The sequence below is a fragment of the Chelonia mydas genome, chromosome 8 (genome assembly GCF_015237465.2).
Source record: "Chelonia mydas isolate rCheMyd1 chromosome 8, rCheMyd1.pri.v2, whole genome shotgun sequence".
NCBI lineage: Eukaryota > Metazoa > Chordata > Testudines > Cheloniidae > Chelonia > Chelonia mydas.
The window spans coordinates 54,455,035-54,475,958 of record NC_057854.1 but is presented as its reverse complement, the minus strand read 5'-3'; the positions used below and the strand labels follow the sequence as shown (position 1 = coordinate 54,475,958).

General features: G+C 41.3%; 1 protein-coding gene across 2 annotated transcripts in view; it reads right to left on the bottom strand.

The window, feature by feature from the left end:
• Positions 1-20,924, bottom strand: part of C8H1orf21 (chromosome 8 C1orf21 homolog) — a 193,805-nt gene that overhangs the window by 107,693 nt on the left and 65,188 nt on the right. For both annotated transcript variants that reach the window (XM_007061128.4, XM_043521372.1), the window contains exon 2: positions 14,674-14,875. In XM_007061128.4, the coding sequence (XP_007061190.1) occupies positions 14,674-14,767 (94 nt within the window). In that variant the 5' untranslated portion in view covers positions 14,768-14,875. The remainder of the gene's footprint in view (positions 1-14,673; positions 14,876-20,924) is intronic.

Here is a 20,924-nt window from a genome sequence, read left to right as displayed (position 1 = left end):
TCATTCTTCTAGATTTTCCCTGCTTTGACTCTTGTGGTTTCCCTCCCCCCATTTTATTGTGTGATCATAAAATTTTATGATTTAGTGCTCATGAAAAGTGAGGGATTTTAAAGCCTGGCATTAATGTTAGAAAGTGCTGTACAATCTCCTTCCACATACTGTTACCAATATATTTTAGTCCCGTCCAGCAACACACTTGCCTCCTCTGCAAAGAGCCTCTCAACCTCTCCAATGGGCCCTAAGTATGGGCTTAATTTAAGTGCTCTGCTAAGTACAGTAGAACACCTCAGGAATGGGGGTTGTTCATAACTCTGAACAAAACATTATGGTTGTTCTTTCAAAAGTTTACAACTGAACATTGACTTAATACAACTTTGAAACTTTACTATACAGAAGAAAAATGCTGCTTTCCCTTTATTTTTTAAGTAGTTTATGTTTAACGCAGTACTGTACTATACTTGTTTAGAACTTTTTGTCTCTGCTGCCGATGATTGCATACTTCCGGTTCAAAATAAGGTGTGTGGTTGACTGGTTAGTTCATAACTCTGGTGTTCTTAACTCTGTGGTTCTACTATACTGGCTAGAGATAAGAGGAAATGAAGTCATCTCTGGATGCAGAGAAGACTCCAAAATGAAATACCCATGTGCTCCTGGTGCTACATTTGAGGTGGATAGGAGAGCAAACAGCTTGGTTTACAGATGACCTTCAACAAATGGAGTGTGAAGGAAGAAGGTTGGAATCCTGGTTTTGAAAGTCCCATGAGAAGGCTAATTACTTGCATTCAAAAGATTTATTTATTTTCATTTCTATGTCTTGGCTGAGCAAGAAATATTTCTTTGTGGCTGCTCTAGTTGAACCAAAGTCTCAAATCAGCAGACTTGTTTTTGGTGCTAAATCTGAACTGACTTCATTTGGTGGCTAAAGTGAGCCCCTCCTGTTGTGGGGAGATATTTGGTAATTATGTTAATAAAAATCAATCAGATTTGTACCAAACTGTTTGGAACCATGGAATCAGGTCAATATTTGAGGGGGGAAATGCTAGGTTTTTCTGCAGGAGTTGCAGACAGCATTACAAAGGTTCAGGGTAAAGATGATGAACACAGAGAAAAATGCTGAAGAGAGGAAGAATAGGCCACTGGTTAGGGTGCTAGTGTGGAACATGGGAGATCCACATTCAACTCCCTGCTCTGCTAAAGACTTTGTGTGTTACCTTGGGCAAGTCACTTATTGTCACTGGGCCTCAGTTGTCCTCTGTAAAATAAATGCTATCCTATCTCTCAGGGGTGTTGTGAAAATGAATACGCCAGAGACTGTGAGGCACTGGGATACTGTGTTAATGAGGATGATATAAGATTGACAGAAATACAGGCTGTAAGCATAATTATAAAGATTTCCAGTTCTAGTACTCTCTCAATTGTTCTAAATGAGAGAACTTTGTTAAGAAATTAGCTTTGTGCTTGATTTTACTGAGACTGGTTTAGTAACTGGAGTTGATATTAAAAAAGAAATTACATCATATACGTTATAGCACAAATTTTCATATTTGATGGAAAAATATTAATATTTTAGGTGCCTAGGTAGCACAGGGAAGAGCTTGATATAAACACCTAAATTAGACAGATTAACAGACACTAAGACCATTTCCTAACTTTGTTCTTTCTGTATATAATCATGATTATTTATTACACACACTAAATGGTTTGATAACTCTAATAGATCAATATGCCCCCAAAGATGAAGAACATAATTTCTTGTATGAAAAAACTACACTTATGGCAGATGTTACACAATGAAACAATATGTTGAACATGACAACATTCATGCCTCCACTATAGCATTTTGCTCTTTGTCGCTATTTACATTATTATAGGTCTTATGTATGGCATTGACAATAAGCTTGGAAATTAAAATGTTGAATAAAGGAAGATTTGTTACTATCCTTAACAGAGGGATTTTAAAATCTTTAGAGTCCAGCAAGGCATAATCATATTATACTCAGTCTTGTCTAGAACATCCGTTTGACTAGCTTGTTAACTCAATTATTTCAATTATATATATTGCAGCACGAGCAGGAAGAACTGCTGTAGTTAAGGATAAGATGTAAATTCCATAATGACCCTCTTTTTCAGTTTATCATAAATTTCTCAAGCAAAATTATGGGCTGAACTCTGTATGATTACTCTCTGCCTAGAGACATCTTTATTTATTCATGTTTATATTTTAAGAAAAATCCATCAGATGTTTTTGAGTTCTGTGTATGATTGTCTTACATGTCCTTAAATTTTAATGCTTAAATAATACAGCAATGGGCACTACAATAAAACCTTAAATAGATGTTCCTATCAGAAATTTTGTGCACACAGCTCCAGGGAAAAAATATTGGTTAAATCCAGCTTGTTTGTAGAAATCAATGAGACCTAAGAAAAAAGCTTAGCTTAAAGGGAATGGATTCCCTAGTTCTGTGCACCAAAGTTTCTCTAAAACAGACACAAAGGTTTTGGTTTGCTCTCTTGGTTTCATCTAATCCTTAGAAAACCGGTGATGCAAGTGCACAGTAAACCTTGCAGTTCAGTTTCTCTGCGTAATTTAAAACAGCTTCAAAAGTTGAAGAGCATGGGGTTTAATAAGGTACTTCTTCTAGTGTTTGCAGTGATTCCGGAGCTACCTGACAGCAGCTTCATCAGCAGAATGAAGGGCCCTAAGGTTACCATGAAATCTAGCCAGTTGACACTTAACAACATGAGCCATTGACTGATGGAGGCCACATTGACAAAGTGGGTCATCGCGCAGACCCCATGTGTAGGGGTTGGCTGCACATAGTCGTTGGCCTGTGGAAACCTGTTCAGTGGAGCCCAAAGATGATATGGCAGGTCAAACCCCGGAGGTCAAACGGTTGGATCAGCAATGAGGAAACCATTCTGAACATCTTTAGCCAACCACTCACTGCGCCGCAAGCTTGCTGCTGACAGATTCTGATCTGGCAGTTGAAACCACAATGGATGCCTCGATGTAAGTCATCCTCTTGGGCGACTGAAAATGTCCACGTACAGTGGGACACCTTGACTGGCACACAGCTTTTCCACCAGTCTGGCTGTAGACTCTCTGCGATGAATGTGTGGAGGGGCTACGCTGCTCAGAACTGGTAGCCATGGAATAGGAGTGGCGTGCAGGGTGGCTATGATTATACAATAGTCAAGTTCAATTCGACTTCGACCAATTTAGTGTGAGGCAAACGACACCACACAGGGGCACAGTATTCTGCTGAAGAGTAGCACAGTGCCAGATTCAATGTGCAGTGTCTGTGCACCTGTGCCACATGTCGAACCAGCTAATTTGCTGGTTAGATTATTCCTCGTCCTGACTGGCAGCAGCCTTTTTAAAATGGTCATGGAAAGTCAAAGAGTGGTCCAGCGTGACACCAAGGTAGACCAATGGAAAATGACTGAAACACAAGGCAACACCGATGAGGACACCTAACTTACATTTAGCGCTCAAAACTGTCTTAGTCACACTTGGTTGGAGGCACCAACTGCTACACTAGGCTGCCATCTTGGCCAGGTCGACATTCAAGATGTTCTCCAATTTGGTGAAAGAGCATGACTGGGTACCACAGCAGTTGTCATCTATATAGATAAACTTGCATGACTGAGTCAGTGGCAGGTCATTTGTGTACAGATTGAACAGGGTGGGCACAAGCACAAAGTCTCATGCAAGCCGCTGGATTGTCTTCTCCATTAGCTTGTTCTTTTTCCCATACGTATGCGAAAACACCTGTCATGAAGTAGAAGTTCAACAATGTCCACCACCCATGCTGGGAAAGCTATCGACAGTTTTACCAGAAGACCAGTGTGCCATACTGTATCGTAGGCTGCTGTCAGGTCCAAGAAAACAGCTCCTGTCTTCAAGTTCTGTTGAAACCTGTTTTCTATATATGCTGAGAGAGTTAGGACTCAGTCACATGTATTTCAACCCTTCCAGAAGCCAGCTTAGTCAAACAGATTTATACCAAACTTGGACTGCAGATATATGCTGGAGGATAAGATGGTTAAAATAATAAGGCACTTAAGAGGAATATTAACTTGCAATGATTTTAAAAGTCCAGCAAACCTTACATACACATCAAGATGTCTGGAACATTTTAAAATGTCATAGGAAGGTGGTGGGCCTCACTAGTGACCACATTACCTTGAGAAATGACCATCTACCAAAAGGTAAGTGTGGCAAATTATTGGAAAATTGTGATGAAGGAGGACAGAGGAAAGCTGGGTAATTCTGGATGATCCAGGCAATGGCCTGTAGACATAATGTCTCTCCTAGAAATGGGGCTTGATCTACACCGGGTGAGAAGCAAAAACATCCAGACATCTTACTCCTGGAAACTGTTTTCCTTTTCTTCTTCTTCCTGCTCCCTCAGAGAGGTCTGATTTCCCTCTGCTCCTGAACAATCCACAGTCACCTGCTGAGGGTGAAGATGGGATCTGTACAGATGGGAACATGGTGCACTGTATGCATACAGGTACACAACAAAGGGCTAAAGCTTATCGTTTCTGGATGGCTTCTTTGCCTGCTTCTCCAGCCTAAAGAGCAAAAAAGCATCTCAGCCTTAGGGAGCAGCTGTTTGCTCATGGGAGGTAAGAGGAAACTGGGGATTATGCCTGCACAGAGCTCAGCAGGGGGTGGAGCCTGACATGGAAATTCCTGAATCCTGATTGTATAGAGTACAGGAGAACACCTATTCATGCCAACAGAAGTTATGCCGGGGAACAGAATTATTTTCCTGATGCCCTGTATGTAAACAGTTTGAATTAGTTTTATTACTTTCTCTTTATGCATTAATTAAGCCTTGTGCAATGGGTTTAAACTCATCCCAAAACAAAAACTTGAAGGCAGATCTCCATTTACAGTTCTGGGACCAGCAAAATTTAGGTATCTCCTGCTTCAACCCAGAAATCTGCATGCAGCTCCTCTGCCTCTGCTTTATGGAGAGAAGTCCTCCACCCCAGCAAGCATCTATTTTTACTTGTATCCAGGCAGGGTGGGTGTGTTGTTTAAACTCATTCCAGTTACCGCTCTTTTCTATCTATTGCTGGCTGAAACCTTATTACCCTGCGCTGTGCCTATATTGCATTCCCACCACACCTTAAATTTCCCACTATCACCACCACTAGGGCTGTCAAGCAATTAAAAAAATTAATGGTGATCAATCATACTGTTAAACAATAACAGAATATCATTTATTTAAATATTTTTTGATGTTTTCTACATTTTCAAATATATTGATTTCAATTACAAAACAGAACACAGTACAATGCTCACTTTATATTTATTTTTGATTACAAAAATTTGTGCTGTAAAAAACAAAAGAAATAGTATTTTTCAATTCACCTCATACAAGAACTCTAGTCCAATATCTTTGTCATGAACGTTGAATTTACAAATGTAGAATTATGTACAAAAAAAACCCTGCATTCAAAAATAAAACAATGTAAAACTTTACAGCCTACAAGTCCACTCAGTCCTACTTCTTGTTGAGCCAGTCACTCAGACAAATGAGTTTCTTTACATTTGCAGAAGATAATGCTGCCCGCTTCTGGTTTACGTCACCTAAAAGTGAGAACAGGATTTCGCATGGCTCCGGTGTAGCTGGCATAGCAAGATAATTATGTGCCAGATCTGCTAAAGATTCATATGTCCCTTCATCTTCAATCACCATTGCAGAGGACATGTGTCCATGCTGATGATGGGTTCTGTTTGATAACGATCCAAAGCAGTGCAGACTGACGCATGTTCACTTTCATCATCTGAGTCAGATTTAAATTGATTTAAATCACTAGTCAGGAAGACTCGATTTAATCATGGATTTCTACATAAAAGTGCATTCTTCTTGGTTGTTATAACCTTAATACATATTCTTCACAACTCACAGATAGATGCAGGTTTCATTTTTAGAAGGTACACACTAGACATTTTTAAGTGATTTATTCTGAAAGCTTTTCAGATTAGTTTTACAGCTATATCAGAAAATGAATGATCTGGTTAGTTCATTTACCAAAGGTAATTGAGGCAGATATTTATGAACTCACTAGGAGGTGAACTATCTCCAATTCAACAGGTTAATCATTAATATTTGGAGGATTTTCTTGCCATGCTATATTTGGAGGAGATCACCACCACACAGGTTTTGTTTTATTTAACTAAAACAACAACATTATGATCATTATGATCATTAATGATCTGCAGGATGGTATGGACTGCACCCTCAGCAAGTTTGCAGATGACACTAAACTGGGAGGAGTGGTAGATACGGTGGAGGGTACGGACAGGATACAGAGGGTCCTAGACAAATTAGAGGATTGGGCCAAAAGAAATCTGATGAGGTTCAACAAAGACAAGTGCAGAGTCCTGTACTTAGGACAGAAGAATCCCATGCACTGCTACAGACTAGGGACCAAATGGCTAGGCAGCAGTTCTGCAGAGAAGGACCTAGGGGTTACAGTGGATGAGAAGCTGGATATGAGTCAACAATGTGCCCTTGTTGCCAAGAACGCTAACTGCATATTGGGCTCTATAAGTAGGAGCATTGCCAGCAGATCGAGGGAAGTGATCATTCCCCTCTATTCGACATCTGGAGAACTGTGTCCAGTTTTGGGCCCCACACTACAAGAAGGATGTGGAAAAATTGGAAAGCGTCCAGCAGAGGGCATCAAAAATGATTAGGGGACTGGAACACATGACTTATGAGGAGAGGCTGAGGGAACTGGGCGTATTTAGTCTGCAGAAGAGAAGAATGAGGGGCGATTTGATAGCTGCTTTCAACTACCTGAAAGGGGGTTCCAAAGAGGATGGAGCTAGACTGTTTTCAGTGGTAGCAGATGACAGAACAAGGAGTAATGGTTTCAAGTTGCAGGGGGGAGGTTTAGGTTGGATATTTGGAAAACTTTTTCACTAGGAGGGTGGTGAAGCACTGGAATGTGTTACCTAGAGCGGTGGTAGAATCTCCTTCCTTTGAGGTTTTTAAGGTCAGGCTTGACAAAGCCCTGGCTGCGATAATTTAGTTGGAGATTGGTCCTGCTTTGAGCAGAGGGTTGGACTAGATGACCTTCTGAGGTCCCTTCCAACCCTGATATTCTATGATTATGTATTCTGGATTTTTTTCTTCAACAGCAAACATATATTTTAACAAAACAAGCATATGAATTTTTGAATTTAGTTAAAACAGTCAAGTATTACTTTGTTGCACTGTTTGCATTTTGCATGCATGCCTCTCTTACCCACAAGTAGAGGAACTTCATTAAAATATTCCCAAACTGGATCTCTTTTATGGCCTGCTGCCATTATAGGTTTTCCCTTCTAGTGAGAGAATGGTAGATCTCAAATCAATGAAGGCTACACTTAGAAAGACCTCAAGACTTCTGGAATATGCTGCTCAAACAGTTTCACTTTTGTTTCTACTGTCTGTCCCTCCCTTCTCACATTTATCTCCAGACTTCTTCTCCTTGTCCAGATCTATTCCTCCCCCAACGATCGTCTATTCATTGAACTTTTTGAAACTTTGCACTTTTAGAGAGAGGTAAGGGACTGACTCTGTGTACGCAAATTTGCAGAGGGACAATAGGGTTGAGGTCTGCTATTTCTCACCTCTATATTTTATTGTATTTATTTATTTTAAAACATTTTTGCTGGTAACAAGCATGTTATCTCTGGAGACACAAATCCACAGTCTGAGAACTGCAAAACTAAGCATCTCTGATGGTATCTTCTAGAGTGAACACTGAGTCCCATTGGATAGATAGAAAGATTAATCTAAATAATCTATACAGAAGCCCCTGGAACACCATAAAATTGGGTCCCTAACCCATAAATTATTGGAATTCATTTACAAAATTTTTCTTAAACATTACATGAATATATTGTCTCATACTATAGAATTAGAATTTATAATCCCTATTCCATGATGAGATATCTTTGAGCTATAATGTATCTTAATTAAAACTATCTTTAGATAGGTTTTTTCTCAAAAAGCATTTTATCAAAAAAATCCAATTTAAATAAAAAAAGTCATTGATTTTTATCCACCCTGGATGCCACCAGCAGAAGGTTGATTTTCTTTTTTGGTGGTTAGGGTTCTCTAGTTTCCGCATCAGAGTGTTGCTCTTTTAAGACTTTTGAAAGCATGCTCCACACCTCGTCCCTCTCAGATTTTGGAAGGCACTTCAGATTCTTAAACCTTTGGCTGAGTGCTGTAGCTATCTTTAGAAATCTCACATAGGTACCTTCTTTGTGGTTTGTCAAATCTGCAGCGAAAGTGTTCTTAAAATGAACAACATGTGCTGGGTCATCATCCGAGATGGCTATAACATGAAGTATATGGCAGAATGTGGGTAAAACAGAGCAGGAGACATATTATTCTCCTCCAAGGCGTTCAGTCAAAAATGAATGCATTATTTCTTTTAACAAGCATCTTCAGCATGGAAGCATGTCTTCTGGAATGGTGGCCGAAGCATGAAGAGGCATACGAATTTTTAGCATATCTGGCACGTAAATACCTTGCAATGTCAGCTTCAGAAGTGCCATGTGAACACCTGTTCTCACTTTCAGGTGACATTGTAAATAAGAAGCCAGAAGCATTATCTCCCATAAATGTAAACAAACTTGCTTGTCTTAGCGTTTGGCTGAACAAGATGTAGGACTGAGTGGACTTGTAGGCTCTAAAGTTTTACATTATTTTGGTTTTGAGTGCAGTTATATAACACAAAAAAACATTAATCTACATTTGTAAGTTGCATTTTTCACAATAAAGAGATTGCATTATGGTACTTGTATGAGGTGAATTGAAAAATTACTATTTCTTTAGTTTAATCATTTACAGTGCAAATATTTGTAATAAAAATAATGTAAAGTGAGCACTGTACACTTTGTATTCTGTGTTGTAATTTAAATCAATATATTTGAAAATGTAGAAAAACATCCAAAAATATTTAATAAATCTCAATTGGCATTCTATTGTTTAACAGTGCGATTAAAACTGTGATTAATCACGATTAATATTTTTGAGTTAATCGCATGAGTTAACTACAATTAATCGACACCCTAATTACCACTGATAATAGAGCTAGTGCAGAGCATCGACGTGGTTTTAAACCACCACTGGTATCTAAACCTGCTCTGAGCAAGTCTAGATGACTTGTTGTTAGCACACTAGCAACCAGTGACACCTTGTTTACATTAGCACTCCAACCACAGATACCTACCCAGTTTTAGTTACAATAACAAGAATACTTCGCTCTGATATGATGTTTTCCATCTGTAGATCTCAAAGTGCTTAATGCTAGCAATAGTTTAGGTACCAGTCTAGACTGGCACATACTTTTTTACCACAGCATTATGGGTTAGATGGCATAGTGGGGGTAACAGCTCTTCCCAGTTTATTCTAGTGTTTCCCTGGTTGCGATTGGTGGGGCTGTACTATGCTAGTCTGAAGGTGGCAGAATTGCTAAAAATTCTCAGTGCAGACAGAGCTCAGAGCAAGAGCAACCATAACAGCCATGGAAATGTTGTGCACTGTTGCCATCATTTTCATTTGTGGATGGGCACTGCATTACAGGTGTGTGATGGGTTTACATCACCAAATTGCTCCAATGTAGACAAGGCTCAGAGCCCCTCTAAAAATTCTCCAAGGCTAAACCAAGCAGGCTGAGTTGAGTAAAGCTGAGTAGGCTACAGCCAAGTGAAAAATTGTACTGCCTCTCCTTGGTCACTCAGCATCACAATTCTTTGTAAAAACAGACATACTGGTTGTACCCTACAAGCCCTCAACATTGAAGCCACTTACTACTGGGTCCCAGTCAGGGGACTCTGCTCTATGAAGAAAGTGTGAGGGGGAAGTCACCTGCTTTCCAGACTCCAGCTGAGCAACAAGGGGCAAAATATTGCATGTCACATGAATTCAAATTAGACTTAACACCAAGAGAAAAATAGCACTAACAATGAGTTAGGCCTGTCTTCCTCATCACCACCTAACATGGCCATTCAAGTTCTCTCAGGAGCATCTATCAGAGAAACTGAAATGGAAATCAAGCACAGCTCATTATCTGGGACAGATTTCTCAAATTTCTCCTCCTCTCACCTGTCTGAGGAAGGAACTGAATATACAAATAATAATAAAACAGAAGGCATCTAAAAGGAAGGAGAATGACTGAGGGATCTGAGCAAGCAAACTTTTTAAAACTAGGGAACTTTGTATTTAGAGCTTATATATAGCTTTTTACATCTTCAAGGCACTGTACCAGTGCTGAAAAATCTGATCCTCAGAACCCCTCTGTGAGGTAGGTAAGTGTATCCTAGAATAGCTTTTTGGAACATCCAGCAGAATGAAATTCAAAATCCCCTCTCCCCAGAGGATATTCCTCAGACATCTCAGCACCAAAAGATATAGCATTTCCCTAAATTTGCATTAATGATGTGTGTAGGCACAAACACACAAAATCCTGGCTTCAAGAAGTAATTTGAACTTTAATAGACAAAAGCTGTGCATTGAGTAAAGGAAAAAAGCTGTCTAACTAATTAAAGGGTGCAATTTTTATTATTCTTCATCTTTAATTCAGGGGCGGGCAAAACTTTTTGGCCTGACGGCCACATCGGCTTTCTGAAATTATATGGAGGTCTGGTTAGGGGAGGCTGTGCCTCCCCAAACAGCCAGGTGTGGCCTGGTCCCCACCCCCTAGCCAACCCCTCCCCACTTCTCGCCCCCTGACGCCCCCCTCCCCCCCCCCAGACTCCTGCCCCATTCAAACCCCCCCCCTTTCTCCCTGTCCCCTGACTACCCCCAGACCCCCTGCCGCTGACTGCCCCCCACTACTCCATCCAACCCCTCCTCTCATTCCTGACCACCCCCGGAACTCCTGCCCGACTCCCCCTCACTGCCCCATCCAACTCCCGCTCTCCTACGTGACTGCCCCCCCGGGACCCTTGCCCCCATTCAACCCCCCCGTTCCCCACTCTCTGACCGCCCCGCCCCCTATCCACACCCCCGCCCCCTGACCACCACCCCCAAACTCCCTTGCCCTCTGTTCATCGCCCCCTGCTCCCTTACTGCGCTGTTTGGAGCACCGGTGGCTGGTGGCGCTACAGCCACGCCACCCAGAGCACCAGGACAGGCAGCCGCGCCACCTGGCTGGAGCCAGCCATGGCACTGCACAGCACAGAGCACCGGGTCAGGCCGCAGCTCTGCAGCCCCGCCGCCCAGAGCATTGCGCTGGCTGCGCAGTGAGGAGGAGGGAACAGCAGGGGAGGGGCCGGTGGCTAGCCTCCCGGGCCAGGAGCTCAGGGGCTGGGAAGTAGGGTAATTTGCCCACCTCTGCTTTAATTTATGATGTATGTATAGAGCAGATGGGAACTCTTACTCAAAAATATACTATAGGATTCATTAAACCAGATCTGACTGTTGGTCTATTCAGTTTCACACTTCAGCTTTGGCAATAGCCAAAACCTGATGCTTTTGGAAGAAAGTGAAACAACAACAATGCACTTAGAAGCAACTGTGCAATGCTGTACATAACCAAATCTCCACTGAAATAGGAGATTTGATTAATTTATCTTGCATAGCTACAAATGCTATTACCGGTCATAAAAGTATCCTGGCCTTTCATAAATCTGGCCAGAGCATTTTTCTATAAGACCCGATTAACACAAAGTTAGAATTAAACAAGGTACATGTGGACTTCTTGCAACTACAAAGCCCACTGCCTGTTTTTGAATAGATCCTTTTGTGACAGATTAGTCTCCAATATTATGACCACAGATTTGGGTATCACTAATTATAAATACATTTGCATCTCTGTGGTTTCTCTTCGTATAGAATCAATGCTACCACCATCGCATCAACCCTCCTTCCTGCTATTCATTATCTTTGTTTCTCTTTCACCTCACTCTTCTTCATGTAACTGCACCTAGAATATTCTCCCTTAGAGTCTCATTCCACTTCAGATATGTGCTCCCCAGTCTCTCTGCTCCACCCAAACCCGGTCTTGCTTTGCCTAGTTTGTCCTGAAGATAAGCTTAGCTCCCAATGGTCTGCAGAAATGCCCTGCCCATAGCCATTGGTTGGATCAGATGTATTGCTGCTTTTATCGCTCCCAGCTGTTGACAGGGGAACATAGAGCAGTTTTTCGGCAGCTGGCAGAAGGAGGGAGAGGCTGAGCACTGAGCAATCCGCTCCCTTGAGTGCTATGAAGCACCTTTAGAAATCAGTGGTGGCTGTGGAACCACGGACCACCAACATCCCTTGAAGCTTAGTTTAAGATTCATTGTCCTAGGTGACATCCTACAGTAAAATCTAGCATTACTAATCTCTCTGCTTGTAGTGGATTGGTTGTGCCTGCTCTCTGATACAGTGCTTACTGTATTTCTTTTTGCCTTTACTGAAAGAATAACTCTACAAATGTGTCAGATGGAATTTTGTTTTGGATTAACAACATAAATGTTTAATAGGAAATTAAAAAAACCTTGCAATGTCAGATCCAATTCATCTTACACAATGCAACTGCCCAGTATAATTTAAAACCATGGAAGGAGGAGTGAAGCAAGGGGTTTGGTCTATTATGAAACAGACTTAGAAATCTAGGAAATTCTGATTGGCTGTTGATGTGGTTGCACAAACCCTATGCTCAGATGTAAACTTCTCCCTCTCTTTTTTATATTAAAAATTGTGCAGGACATATTTCATATACCTTGAACACGAAAGTGCGGCACATACCCAGACCTGGAGACCAATGTGTTCCGTTGATCCACAGAATAGATGCAACAAGGACAGCACCAAGGCAAGGCTCCCCCCATACTGCCATTCCAAAATGTCTCAAACCTAATTTGGTGGGCCCACTTCTAAAAGTAAGAGGATAGCTTGGTTTCTAGGTGCATTCCAGCCCCAATCCAGCAAAGCATTTATGCCTATGCTTAAGTGCCACTGAATTCAATGGGACCTAAGTATGTATTTGAAGTGCTCTGGAGAGAAGGGATGGATTGCTGAATTGGGCCCCCAAACCATAGACTGCCTGCCTAGACTGACAACAAGGATGGTATGGGAAACTCTTTATAAGAAGATGGAAAAGGAAACAAATTTGGAACAGTCCCCTGAATATCTGATGGTGATAACTTTCAGTCGCTTCATATCTAGCACAAGGTGGCAAAGGGTCAACATAAAGGGGCAAGATTCTACATTCCATTACAATCCCTTGTGTCCTCAAATTTCTGTTACCTTTTAAACATAATTTAGGTTCTCAAGTGACTGAAATTATGGTCTTTGGCCTTGTGTTACTCTGTAGTAAAGGCATGCAATGAAAAGAATCTCCCAGAAACGTACTGACTGACTAGTCTTACTGCTTAAATATCAGTTAACATCTATCTTAATATTCCTTTCATAACAAAAGAGAAAATTTGGCTCTGATAGTCCATAAAGTCTGTATTATATAAATATTCAAATACTGAAATCAGAATTCCGAAGGCATCATCTTACAAGATAGTAAAGGAGAGCATGAATAAGAAAAAAACAAAACACCCTCATCACCGCGGTTCAAATTTTTGAAGACCCTCAATTCAGATTACAGATATAATTTGAGGTCGTTTTACTTTGTGTCTACTGCTGGGAATAAACATACCCTTAACAGACAGGCTGAAGTGAAGCTCCTTCTCCTTACTTACTTCAATAGCAGTGATAGCTTTGCTGCTGCAGCATGGCATTCTTAATTCTGCACAAATAATTGCTATAACAACCACCACAGAAGACAAGCTTGGCATTCTAAATAGCAGTGCACCTATTTTAAGAATATTGAATCCAAGGGGTTTATAAGCAATATCAGACCACCTCGTTAGTAGGAAATAGTTTCCTTATAATGTCTGGACAGGCCTGAAAACCTCACATTGTGTACATTTTTCTGTAATCATTCTTAACACATTTCAGAATCTACTCCTCATCAACTTACAAAAATAGTTAAACATATGCTAATAGAATTTGAAAAAAAATCACAATATTGACATTACCATACTTAGCATTTAAGTACCATGGCAAAACTCTGATTTCAAAACAATCTTCTTTCCAACTAAACAGATTAGCTTCATGTTACCATGCCATGTTCAAAATCTTCCTCTACCATCCCAATCTTCACAGAAGGTTATTTCAATATTGTTGATAACTTCCCACTAGTTTTACAGTGCTTTCATATTCTGCTCTCTAGAAGACTTAGGGGTTGCCTTTTTTTCCTATTATAACAGAATGGAGGGGATTGGGGGATTTATTTTGCTTACATGGTAGGGTTTTTAAAGCATATTTTACATTTGGCACCTGATAGCAGAAATATTAAATGTATAAACTGGGAATTCAAAGTGAATGGTTGCCCTTAACTGTGTGGAGTTGAAGACGGTACCATACTTCAGATCGCTGGAAGCAGAATGTTCCACAGATCTGCAATAAGCTCTCTGATTTCACATCTGATCCCAACAACAACATAATTTCAACACTCTTCCGATACTATCCCTTGGATGTGATAACTCCACTAGTATTGTCATGATTCATTTCAACTTTCTTTTTAATTCTTAATTCGTAAGAAGAGTAAGACTCCCAATCAGAATTTCAAAAACATTAATGATGCGTAAGCAAGATAAGATCCCACAACACTCACCACCAAACACATCTCCGTTCTGGTAGTTCTTCCCCTTCTGAGCTTCCTCTTCGTTTTGAACAGTAGAAACATGCTTGGCTGACGCACAGCCCATAGCTTCATTCAGTCAGCTCCAGCTGGACTGAACCACAAATCATCTCTACAGATGCCTAAGCATTGTTTGAAAAATAATCCACTTTCTTGCTTGGTTGTCGAGACAGACCTGCAGATATAAGAGGAGAAAAATATTTCTAAGCATATTGACAGAAAGCCGTCATTAAGAAGTTTCCGCTTTTTGGCAATCAGGAAAATATGACAATGGTATTTCGAGGAGAGGAGTGCAGGAAAAAACACCATCTGAAAGAATACACACACAGGGTTTTTTCCCCTGGAACACATATGAGAAATCAGAGACATTGCTTCTCTTGCTGTTTTTCACGATCTGTCCATCAAGCTCATTTTCTCAGAAAGCTTATTAGTGCTTGGGAACTAATACTTGCAAGTGTCAAACACTGGGTCAGACAAAAAGAAAAGTCAATCAAGATCTTATGTCCCTGTATGGTTGACAGCAGTTGTAGGGAGCATGTTCAGGGAATGTCTAAATCCCAAGTTTAGGATTTGTATACACACAGGAATTGTACTGATTTAAACTTAAATCTGTTTAAAAAAACAATACAAACTGCTGCATGGGTACTCTTCAAACTAAACCAATTAAAAAAAAGTTTGAACCAATATAAAAGAGTGTCCACACACAAAGCTACATTCATTTAACTAAACTGATGTAAAAATCACACCTTTAGTTAAACCAGTACAACTCTGCATACAGACACAGAAATGCTCATATGTACTTAAATGCCTATATGAGTATCCAAATGTGGGGGACAGACATTCTGTGTATGTCTACACAGCAATTAAACACGGGCGGGTGGCCTGTATCAGCTGACTGGGGCTCAGGCTGCATGGATGTAAAATTGTGGTGTAGATGTTCATGATTCAGGACAGCTGTGGGTGTTTAATTGCTGTGTAGACACACCCCAATTACTTTTATTTCTAAGGTTATACAATTCAATGTCACTTAGTGGATTATGTTTTCAATCCAGTATTTCTCAGCTATTTATGTTAATAGTTGCAGCCCTGTTTATTTCACATACATCATGATAAAGTTTATCTATAAAGATAGGGCCAATATAAATACAAAATGAGATTGCAAATCCCATTACAGTTCAAAACCTAGACACTGCATTGGCCAGCCTCCTTCTGACACTTGACTGTTCATAATTTGTCACCAAAAACTGAACTATATAATTTCATCCACATCTTGAAAAATTTACTGACACAATACTTTTACTAAAAAAAAAAGAGGAGTACTTGTGGCACCTTAGAGACGCCTCGGTTTTTTTTTGCTGATACAGACTAACATGGCTACCACTCTGATACTTTTACTGACACTTTTCTGATCTACAAGTACTATGCCAAGATTCTGAATTCAAAACTCTCCTCTTTCCACTAAACAGATTAGTTTCATGCCCAACGACTGAGCCTACTTTCCACGGTGGAAAAATAGCTCTGCCATCAAACCCCCCGCAAAGGCAACCCTCTCTCCTAATTTAATGACTAAGAGCCTTGATTCAGCAAAGCATCTAAATACATACTGAAATCCCATCCCAAAGAATGTCTGTTTCCCACCCCTCCATATACACACTTTCTGTTCATGGTATCCTCTACCTAACCCCATATATTTTCTGCATTCTTTCTCCTCCCTCCCCAATATACCCCCCACCACACACAGATTTCTAACTTATTCAATCAATTTGTTCTCCTATTACTCCCATCCACCCTCTCATGGGATAGGAAATTTTATCAGACTCTTAGTAGCCAGAGAACTAATGTACTAGCTGAAGACAGAAATTGTTCAGAAGAAATGCAACTCTAACCTTCCCTCATTTTCCGGTTGCTACAAGGAAGATCATTTCCACTACTGTACAATATCACCTAGCTTTCAGTTTTGGGTTCCCTCTCCAGTAAAGCTCTAATGACTTTGCTATAGCTCATAGCTTTCCCAAGCAGCAGTAGAATGAAATGGACCCAACCAATCCCTATGCTAAATAGTGGCCGTGAAAATGACAAGACTGTTCAAGTTTTCACTCTGCAGTATCCTAGGCAAGCTTTGAGCAGCAGAGTCACTGGAGTTGTCAGTCTGTGGAATAAGGAAGACAAGCACATCCCCAGTTAACCTTCCTTATGCAAAATGTATTCTTTGCCCCCATGAGGACTGGAAACTTACTAATTTTTAAAAGAAAGTTTAGGTTTTGTAATAGATGATGGCTATTGCCTGGAAAAGCTTCCTACTCAGGGCAAGTGCCTGAGGCAATTTTTCAAGCCCTGATTTTATCAGTCAGCTCATTAAACACTGCATCGAGGCTAAGGGGAAGTCCTTTCTGGTATTCACAACATTTAGATATTACCAGTAAGCATGCAAAAAAGCACCATGTTAATTCCATTCATATACATTGTAAGTATTTAAATAAGAACAATCACAGAAATGAAGATGTAGCAATTTTATTTAAATCATCTTAACTGATCTTACATTCCTGTAACAGAGTGAGAGTCATTGCTTATAACATTGCATCCGATGAAGTGAGCTGTAGCTCACGAAAGCTTATGCTCAAATAAATTGGTTAGTCTCTAAGGTGCCACAAGTACTCCTTTTCTTTTTGCGAATACAGACTAACACGGCTGTTACTCTGAAACCTGCTTATAACAATGTGTATCTGCATTAGTGTGCCCTAATAACTTAAGTGTCAGAATGTTATTTTAGATGAATAGCTTCAAACCGCTCCATTAGGGCATAAGGCTGACGTGAGACAAACAAGCATGAATGAACCAGAATGTGAAATGCTAATCTTCTTGTGAGATAGACCTTGAGAGAGCTGAATGCCATGCCAGCATGCTCGAGTACAGTACGTAGTCAAGGATCTACAGCATCAGAGCCTCTGCCAGGTCTGATGACTTAGAGCAGTGGTTTTCAAACTTTTTTTTCTGACGACCCAGTTAAAGAAAATTGTTGATGCCCACCACCCAACGAAACTGGGGATGAGGAGTTGGGGGGGGGAACAGAAGGGGCTCCAGGTTTGGGGTGACTCAGGGCTGGGGGAGGGGGTTGGGGTGTGACATGGGGTTGGGCTGGGGGTGCAGGCTCTGGGTTGGGGCTGGGGATGATGGGTTTGGGGTGCAGGAAGGGGCCCTGGGTTTGGGGGGCACTCAGGGCTGGAGCACGGGATTGGGGCGCAGGGTTACCTCCGGTGGCTCCCATTCAGCAGTGCAGCACGGGTGCTAAGGTAGGTTTACTGCCTGTCCTGGCAATGTGGACCGTGCTGCGCCTCGGCAGAGCAAGCTCTCTGTGTGGTTCCCGGCCAATGGGAGTGCGGAGCTGGTGCTCGGGGCGGGGGCAACGCGCGGAGCCCCAAGGCCTCCCCCCCGCCTAGGAACCGGACCTGCTGCTGGCTGCTTCCGGGACGCAGCACGGTGTCAGAACAGATAGAACTAGCTTGCCATAGCCGGGCAGCACCACTGACGGGACTTTTAACGGCTTGGTCTTAGAGTCTGCCACGAGGCAGGAATAGTTGAGCTGCCCTGTACAGGCATTCTGACTGTCAGGAATCAGTCCAGATGGGTTGAGTTAGTTGTATTTTCCTATGGCAAACAGAAAGAGTGCTGAAGAGTTTAGCAAGAGCTAAAGGCTAGAGGGCTGGATACTCACTGGGTCCCAGCTCACTGCCATGGGCAATAAGAGGGAATTGAGGGAGAGTTGTAGCCATCCCATCCTTTATGCCCTCATACAGAAGCATCAGGCAGTACAGGGCACATGTGCATCCTCAAGGGACGCAGCTATTCAAAAGACTAATCTCACACACGAGTGCCCATGCATCTACAGTGGGATCCACACTGATACATACTTGAAGGATACGTCCTTTCCCCCCTCTTATGACAGAGTCAAAGGGTGAGAATTTCCAATAGTTGACCCTGTAAGAGAATAGAATGGCTATCCTGCCTCCAAATTTGGATTCCCTAGTTCTGGACCTGTGGTTACTAGAGTATCCTGGGGGGAAAGAGAGGTGGAGAACCAGGCCTGTGATGTTAGTCGGCCAAGCTGCTGCAAGGCAGATCAGGTGAAGTGCCTTGTCAGCAATAAGATCATGGATAGTGAAGGGCTCACTGACTACAAATAACATGTTATCAGTAGGAAGCTACGGTCGTGGTGCTTCTCGTGGGCCCACGTAGCTGACTGCAGAGGACATGTGGCAGCTATCAAGGGTTCATCTTTATAGGCACCGACTGATGTTTCCTCTGACTATTTCTTCCTGGCACGACCTGTATCAAGGAGTCACGAAGGTAATTGGTTGGTGTAATTGGCTGGTGTAATTGGCAATAGTAATGATCCAGTAGTAGGGCTGATGGACTCCCTAAAGGGTCTGAGTTAGATGAACTGTTGATGAAAGTCAGGGTTGGGGTGACCCACACACAGGCTAGGGAAATATGTTTGACAACCCTGGGCAATGGTACGTTGTGGGAATAAGAAAAATGGCAAAGCTCTTCACCCGAAAATATCTTGTGTCAATCAGCAACAATAGCTCTGGCTGGTCCAGGGCCAGCTCCCATGAGTTCTGGAAAATGGTCTTATCATCCACGACCAGAATGTTGGTGAACGTAACCCGCTACCTCAAGGGTGACTAGGATGAAACAATGGAAACCCCAGAATCTCGGGAAATATCCAGTGTTTCCGTGGGAGAAGAGAACCACAACAGAGTTTTATTCCTTTTACACTCAGGTAGCATACACCAACCTTATTAACGAGAAGGGCTGTGAACCAAAGCACACAGTAGTTATACAGAGTAACTAGAACACGAGAACTAGAACTTGACATTTTTTTTAGATTAGAGGAAAGGACAATAGATGTAATGGTACCTATAAATAAAAATACAAATAGATGATCATTGGTCTGCCTATCCATCTGCTCTGGTAAGCAATAAAGTGAGTTAATAAATAAGTACCCTAAGAAAAGTTTGCTATTAGGACTGAATATTTCCTAAATCTTTAGTAACCTTGGACTCTTAACATGATTACAGAGTGGTAAAAGGGCTCAGAGAAACTATGACACTGAGGTAGTATGGAAAACACAAGGATAGCAAGCATTGTTCCAAGCATTAATTTTGCAGAACATACATAATCCATGATACATGACACCTTGCAATGATCAAGCTTTCTTGATACTGCCTCCTTGATACTGTTTTCACAATGCTCTTAAATCACTTTTCTAGTGATCTTTCTTTGGTTTCTCTATAGTGCTTATCACCATAGACTCCAAGTTCCTGTTGGCCCAGGAAAGGGAAGGAGCGAAATAAAGTAAAAGCTGTATCATCTGGCACTTTATCAACTGGAAAGCTCTATTAACTGACATTTCTGATATCTCCCAATACAAATCTTCAATCTAGTAACCGGGACTAGTATACTGCCCAGGAGGTTATGCAATTGCACAATCTGCACTCTACTTTTATGCAAAAGAGGCAGAAGACAAGCTGATCTCAGGGATTTATTCAAAAAAGCAGCTTCTAGGATGTGTCATAGGGTCATTACAGATTCAGCCCAATCTCCTACACCTTCTACATCTACAATGATAATTGATGTTGATAAAGATGACCCTGAGGCACTGCAAGATCCTGAAGTACCTTCTGAATCAAAAAAAAATATTAAATTATGTTCAGTATAGTTTTAGTGTTAAGTGTATTTTTAGTGATCTAGGTGTATGCCGGGCACTGTCCATAGTGATATGTAGTGTCATAAGATAACCTACTGTATAAAAAACTTCACCTGTATATACCTAAGTGCTTCAAGGAACCAACCACTCTGCAGTGCAGTACTGCTACTGGATTTGTGAGTACCTGTATGCTATTTTATCCTTTATTCATTTTATTGTATTCTAATTCTTTGAAAATTGGTATTCCATTGGTAAATATAACTCTTAGTTAACCGGAATTCCCCGCCCATGTCCTCAACATGCCGAACAACAAAGCTTTTACTGTAGTACATATTTTAGAACATATTTAGCCTCTGCTGCTGTCCTCCCCTTCTTTTGTCGGTCTTTCTTCTCCTTCCCTCTCCATTTGTTTGACTCTTCCTAATACCAGTACCTATGGTAGCACTCAACTAATCCCAGAGATGCTGGAAGGAGCAGAGTGAAACTGACATGATCATCAGTTTCATTCTGCTTTTCC